We start from the raw sequence: 7,619 nt of genomic DNA, 5'->3' as shown, positions 1-7,619 counted from the left end.
AAAAAAAAAAAAAAAAAAAAAGAGCCACAAGAGCCGGCCCAGTCATAAATAGGGGCTCCGTGGGAGAAACGTGTTAGAGCCCCCTATGAGTGATGTGTGCCCAGGAAAGCACCATAGGCATTCCTAACCGAGGGCATTACCATCAGTAGCCAGGGGACCGAAAGAATAGCCTTCTGAATCGAGGGGATTGGCACGGGGCATCAAAGATGAGTTACACAGGGAGAAACCTGAACTCAACTAACATTACGTTCAGTTTACTCCACTGTTATCCCAGTGCTCCCCCCCTACCCCGGCTGACTGGAAGCCTGGAGAGGTGCCCGTCTGTGCATCCCTTTCAGCGCCCTGCATGTAGGCTCCCTGTTTGCCCCCGTTTTACAGATGAGGAAACTGAAGCTCAGTAAAGGGCTGAGTAGCCCAAGAATACAACTAGGTAGAGGTACAACTGGGATTTTCCTTTTTTTTTGGTTTGTCTTTGTTTGTTTGCTTATTGAAGCATAGTTGATTGACAACATTGTGTTAATTTCTGGTTTATGACAAAGCGATTCAGTATATATATTCTTTTCCATTATAGTTTATTACAGGTTATTGAATATAGCTCCCTATGCTGTTCAGCAGGGCCTTGTTATTTATCTATTTTATATATAGTAGCTTGGATCTGTTCATTTCAAACTCTTAATTTATCCCTACCCCCCATCCTCTTTCCCCTTTGGTGACCAAAAGTTTGTTATCTGTCTGTGAGTTTGTTTCTGTTTTTTAAATAAGTTCATTTGTAGATTCCACATAGAAGTGATATCATACGGCATTTGTCTTTCTCTTTTTGGCTTACTTCACTTAGTGAGATACTCTCTAGATCCATCCATGTTGCTGCAAATGGCATTATTCCGTTCTTTTTTTATGGCTGAATAGTGTTTCCATATGTATATGTACCACATCTTCTTTATCCATTCATCTGTCTGAAGGATATTTAGGTGGCTTCCATGTCTTGACCATTGTAAATAGTGCTGCAATGAATATTGGGGTTCATGGATCCTTTTGAATTGGAGTCTTCTCTGGATTTATGCCCAGGACTGGGATTGCTGGATCATAGGGCAACTCTATTTTTAGTTTTTTAAGGAACCTCCATACTGTTTTGCACAGTGGCTGCACCAACTTACATTCAGGACTGGGGTTTTCAAATTCAGTGAGTCTGACCCTAGAGTTCATCTTCCTTGCTAGGCTGCAGGATATTAGTGAAAATAATCAGTGATTGAAGGAGTAATGGGAAGCAACCAAGAGACCTGATGAAAGGACTGGGATTATCTTCCATGATCATGGTTGGTGCCTTGATTGCTCAGGGAGGCTACGAGGCATGGGGTCCAGAAATCTGGAGTTTGGGGGTGATTCTTTTTTTAAACCTTTTATTTTGCATTGGAGTATAGCCAATACACTATACTGATGCTGAAGTTGAAGCTTCAGTATTTTGGTCACCTGATACGGACAGCTGACCCATTGGAAAAGTCCCTGATGCTGGAAAAGATTGAGGGGAGAAGGAGAAGGCATCAGAGGATGAGATGGTAGTACAGCATCACCAATGCAATGGACAGGAACTTGGGCAAACTTCGGGAGATGGTAAGGGACAGGGAGGCCTGCTGTGCTGCAGTCAATGCGGTAGCAAAGAGTCAGGTACAACTGGTCGACTGAACAACAACAACAACATAGCCAATTAACAATGTTGTGATAGTTTCAGGCGGACGGCAAAGGGACTCAGCCATATGTATACATGTATCCATTCTCCCCGAGACCTCCCTCCCATCCAGGCTGCTGTACAACACTGAGCGGAATTCCCTGTGCTATAAAGTAGGTCCTTGTTGGTTATGGGACGATTCTTTAGTGGCCATATTTCTCCCTTCCTGAAACTCTCACCTCCTCAATAGGACATGCAAAACCCTCTGTGATCTATTTCCATTCCACTTCTCTTTTCTCCACAACACCAAGCATGTTCCTACTGCCTCACCACGCAACCCCCTATTCCCTCCATCTTTGCTTATTCATCTTAGTAATCCTTTCTTCTTCTGAGGCTGTCTCCCTGGAGAGGAACCTTCCAAGACTGCCTCTATCAGAAGCATTTGTTCCTTCACCCAAGCAAGAACATGCTATTTCTACCTCTACTGAAAACAGACTCTGTTCCTCTTAGTATGACTGTGAGTCATTGGAGAGCCTGGCTCCCTCCCTAGACTGAATTCCTCCCTAGACTGACGATGCGGTTAGACTCTAATGCATGGCGTGGTGCCCTTGTTCCTCCACCTGCAATTCTGATATAATGCAATCTTGGTGCCCCATCCATGCCCCTCAATGCACTCCTCTATCCCTGAAGGGTGCGCACTGCACACCTGCAACTCGGTGCTGGGAGGTTGTTTTTCTGACCTCATTCCCTCATACACTTGGCCCCTGTGTTAATGCTCCTTGGAGCAGCCCTCACCTAACCACTGATGGAGCTGGTGGATAGAAACCCAAGTCCTATCCCCTCATCAGGGACAGTTCTGATACATGTTCTATACTTTCTCCCAGAGCATCCGCAGAAAGACTGAGCATCAACAGTTGCGCATTGGCCAGCCCCCAGGAGACACCAAGAGATGTTTCCTGGACTGTGCTGAATTGCAAACCCCTAGAATGAAGAAGCCTAGTGTCATTCATTAAAAGATCAAAGGTGATGGAATAATGCCATCTGCAGCACACGGGTGGATCTATACGACATCCTTTATACGTGGAATCTAAAAAGAAATGATACAAATGAACTTATTTACAAAACAGAAGCAGACTGACAGATTTAGAAAAGGAATTTATGATGGGGGGAGAATATAGGGAAGTGATAGTTAGGGAATTTGGGAATGACATGTACACTCTGCTATATTTAAATGGATAACCAACAAGGACCTACTGTATAGCCCAGGGAACTCTGCTCAATGTTATGTGGCAGCCTGGATGGAAGGGGATTTGGAGGAGAATGGATACACATATATGTATGACAGGGTCCCTTTGCTGTCCACCCAAAACTATCACAACATTGTTAATCAGGTATACTCTTAATATGAAATAGAAGGTTAAAAAAAAAAACAGATCAAAGGTGAGATGGTTTCTCCCAACTTCTAGGACATCTAAGCACTTTGGAGCTGAATTAATGTTGACTCAGTCAACATTAGTTGCTTACCAAAGAGATGGAGCCCATGCTGGACCCAGTAACCATCATTCCTCGTTTCTGGACTGAGACCCCACAGGCAAGTGTATCTTCTTTGATGCTGGACAAACGTTGCCTCCTGTGCAGTGTTCCCGTGGCTGAGCTCCACAGACTGATCACGCCACCCTGGGACACAGTCAGTAGTGTGGCCTGGGAAGCCAGCACTGCCATGCATACCCAGGGGTCAGAGGCATCCCCCAGGATACGGAAAATCAGCTCTGCAGTTTCCAGGTTCCAAGCACTGATCTAACAGAATGATGAAAAGACAGAGCCATGTCAGAGGGAGACCTAGACCGCAAGTTTGCCAGAGTCAAATGCAAGACCTGTTCTTTTTTCTTTTTGGTCATTGCAATTGAAGTCTTTTTATCTTTACACAAATTTTAATGGTTCCTTTCCCTTTATTGGTTTTTGTTCAGTCGCTCAGACGTGTCCAACTCTTTGCAACCCCGTGGACTGCAGCACGCCAGGCTTCCCTGTCCTTCACAATCTCCCAGAGTTCACTCAAACTCATGTCCATTGAACTGGTGATGCCATCCATTTATAGTTACTACAAAATATTGACAATATTAAAACCTGCTCTTTTTTAGAGTTTATGCATTTTATTGTCAACGCTCCATCAGTTTAAAGAAAAAGGAGGGAAGGACTTCCCTGGCGGTACAGTGGGTAAGAATCCACCTGCCAATGCAGGCAAATGGGTTCTATCCCACTAAACCCATGTGCCACAGCTACTGAGCCCATATGTTTAAATAACTCAAGCCCGTGCGCCTAGAGCCGGAGCTCTGCTACAAGAGAAGCCACTGCTATGAGAAGCCCGTGAACCGCAACCAAGAGTAGCCCCTGCTCACCACAACTAGAGGAAGCCTGAGCACATCGACGAAGACCTGGTGTAACCAAAAACAAGTAAATCAATTGAAAAAGAAGTAACCGGCAACGTTTTTAAAAATTTGATTAAAAAGCAAAAAGGAGTGGGGAAGTGGAAGGGATCCTGGAATGGATTCTGGAATGGCAAAAGAACATGTGTGGAAAAACTGATAAAATCCAAATGAAGTGTGGAGTTGAATTGATGGTAATTGTCCATATTAATGTTTATTTTTGATAAATGTACACTGGTTATGTAAGACAGCATTGGAGAAAGCTGGAACAAGGCCATACAGGAACCCTCTCTACTATCTCTGGAGTTTTTCTACAAATCTAAAACTGCTGGGAGTTCCCTGGTGGCCCAGCAGTTAAGAATCCACCTTTCAATGCAGGGGACACAGGTTTGATCCCTGGTCAGGGAACTAAGATCCCACATGCCATGGGCAACACACTCTGGAACCCGGGCACCACAGCTAAAGAGAAGCCTACAAGCCACAACAAAAGATCCTGCAAGCTGCAACTAAGACCCAACACAACCAAAAATAAATGAATATATATATTTTTAGGAAAAAAAGGGTATTATTTCTCAAATCATTTTTAAAAAATAAATAAATAAAATTGCTCTAAAATACAGCTTTAAAAAAATAGAAAAACAGCCGTGCCATATGCATATATGTTCATTCCAAGTAATTACTGATGTATAATTAGAGAAGTTTCATCCTTAACCTTATCCCCAAAAGTATCTTTTCATCAAAAGTAATCATTTAAATAATTCTATTAATTCTACTTGTGGGGTTTACACTAAAGGACTCGGAAAAGATACACAGAAAGATATATACATGTGTATATATGTATAAGGAAAGTTACCTCAGCTATTTGAACATGCAAAGAACTGGAAGCAACCTGTATGTCCAGTATTAAGGGATTAGTTAAATAAGCTGCAGCAGAGCCATGCAACGGAATCTTATGAAATCACTAAACATGCTGATTTTGAAGAATTTTTAAGGTTGTGGGCAAAGATCCTTTTATAAAGCTGTACATATGGTTTTATCCCCCTTTTGTTTCATACACACATATATACACAGACGCACACCGTAAAAAGCAAAATTATGATAATGGTTAGGTTTGCAGTTATTTATTATATACTATTCCTTTACTATATTTTCCCAACTTTTGCTGATAACATAGCTGATTTCTAGAATCAGTTTTGAAAACAACCCACATCTCTGTAATAGTTAGGCCTACACTGTCCAATAAAAATATGATGTAAGCCACACATGATGTTAAATTTTTTATAAGCCACATTTAAAAAGGTAAAAAGAAACAAGAGGTATCAATTTCAATGATATACCTTTTTAACCCAATATATTCAAATGTTGTCATTTCAACATATAATCAATACAAAATTATTATTGAAAGATTTTACATTATATTTTATGACACTGAGTCTTTGAAATCCAATGTGTGTTTTATCCTTACTGTGCCTGTATGCTCAGATGCTCAGTCACGTCTGACTCTGCAACCTCATGGACTGAAGCCCACCAGGCTTCTCTGTCCATGGCATTCTCTCAGCAAGAATACTGGAATGGGGTGTCATTTCCTCCTCCAGGGTATCTTCCTGATGTAGGGATTTCACCTCCATCTCCTACCCCTCTCGCGTTGGCAAGGGGATTCTTTACCACTAGCGCCACCTGGGGTGCCCTTTGTATACAGTTCAGTTCAGTCGCTCAGTCGTGTCTGACTCTTTGTGGCCCCATGGACTGCAGCACTCCATGCCTCCCTGTCCATCGCCAACTCCCAGAGTTTACTCAAACTCACGTCCATTGAGTTGCTGATGCCGTCCAACCATCTCATCCTCTGTCGTCCCCTTCTCCTCCTGCCCTCAATCTCTCCCAGCATCAGGGTCTTTTCCAAGGAGTCAGCTCTTCACAGCAGGTGGCCAAAGTATTGGAGTTTCAGCTTCAACATCAGTCCTTCCAAAGAACACCCAGGACTAATGTCCTTTAGGATGCACTGGTTGGATCTCCTTGCAGTCCAAGGGACTCTTAAGAGTCTTCTCCAACACCACAGTTCAAAAGCATCAATTCTTTGGCGCTCAGCTTTCTTTATAGTCCAACTCTCACATCCATACATGACTACTGGAAAAATCATAGCCTTGACTAGACGGACCTTTGTTGGCCAAGTGATGTCTCTGCTTTTTAATATGCTATCTAGGTTGATCATAACTTTCCTTCCAAAGAGTAAGCGTCGTTTAATTTCATGGCTGCAATCACCATCTGCAGTGATTTTGGAGCCCAAAAAAATAAAGTCTGCCACTGTTTCCACTGTTTCCCCATCTATTTGCCATGAAGTGATGGGACCAGATGCCATGATCTTAGTTTTCTGAATGTTGAGTTTTAAGCCAATATTTTCACTCTCTTTCACTTTCATCAAGACGCTTTTTAGTTCTTCACTTTCTGCCATAAGGGTGGTATCATCTGCATATCTGAAGTTATTGATATTTCTCCCAGCAATCTTGATTTCAGCTTGTGCTTCATCCAGCCCAGTGTTTCTCCTGATGTACTCTGCATGTAAGTTAAATAAGCAGGGTGACAATATACAGCCTTGACGTACTCCTTTTGCTATTTGGAACCAGTATGTTGTTCCATGTCCAGTTCTAACTGTTGCTTCCTGACCTGCATACAGGTTTCTTAAGAGGCAAGTCAGGTGGTCTGGTATTCCCATTTCTTTAAGAATTTTCCACAGTTTGTTGTGGTCCACACAGTCAAAGGCTTTGGCATAGTCAATAAAGCAGAAACAGACATTTTTCTGGAATTGTCTTGCTTTTTCCATGATCCAATGGATGTTGGCAATTTGATCTCTGGTTCCTCTGCCTTTTCTAAATCCACCTTGAACATCTGGAATTTCATGGTTCATGTACTGTTGAAGCCTGGCTTGGAGAATTTTGAGCATTATTTTACTAGCCTATGAGATGAGTGCAATTGTGTGGTAGTTTGAGCATTCTTTGGCACTGCCTTTCTTTGGGATTGGAATGAAAACTGACCTTTTCCAGTCCTGTGGCCACTGCTGAGTTTTCCAAATTTGCTGGCATATTGAGTGCAGCACTTTCACAGTATCATCTTTCAGGATTTTGGAATAGGTCAACTGGAATTCCATCACCTCCACCAGCTTTGTTCGTAGTGATACTTTCTAAGGCCCACTTGACTTCACATTCCAGGATGTCTGGCTCTAGGTCAGTGATCACACCATCGTGATTATCTGGGTCGTGAAGATCTTTTTTGTACAGTTCTTCTGTGTATTCTTGCCACCTCTTCTTGATATCTTCTGCTTCTGTTAGGTCCATACCATTTCTGTGCTTTATCGAGCCCATCTTTGCATGAAATGTTCCCTTGGTATCTCTAATTTTCTTGGCGAGATCTCTAGTCTTTCCCATTCTGTTGTTTTCCTCTATTTCTTTGCATTGATCGCTGGGGAAGGCTTTCTTATCTCTTCTTGCTATTCTTTGGAACTCTGCATTCAGATGCTTATATCTTTCCTTTTCTCCTTT

At 42.4% G+C, this 7,619-nt stretch overlaps 1 protein-coding gene across 1 annotated transcript in view; it reads right to left on the bottom strand.

The window, feature by feature from the left end:
* NWD1 (NACHT and WD repeat domain containing 1) overlaps positions 1–7,619 on the bottom strand; it is a 74,544-nt gene that overhangs the window by 15,685 nt on the left and 51,240 nt on the right. Inside the window, exon 14 of the mRNA XM_010845673.1 lies at positions 3,188–3,460. Within this exon, the coding sequence (XP_010843975.1) occupies positions 3,188–3,460 (273 nt within the window). The remainder of the gene's footprint in view (positions 1–3,187; positions 3,461–7,619) is intronic.

The sequence above is a fragment of the Bison bison genome, unplaced genomic scaffold, assembly GCF_000754665.1.
Source record: "Bison bison bison isolate TAMUID 2011002044 unplaced genomic scaffold, Bison_UMD1.0 scf7180017864221, whole genome shotgun sequence".
NCBI lineage: Eukaryota > Metazoa > Chordata > Mammalia > Artiodactyla > Bovidae > Bison > Bison bison.
The sequence above is the reverse complement of the archived record's forward strand: the minus strand, read 5'-3'. Positions and strand labels throughout refer to the sequence as shown.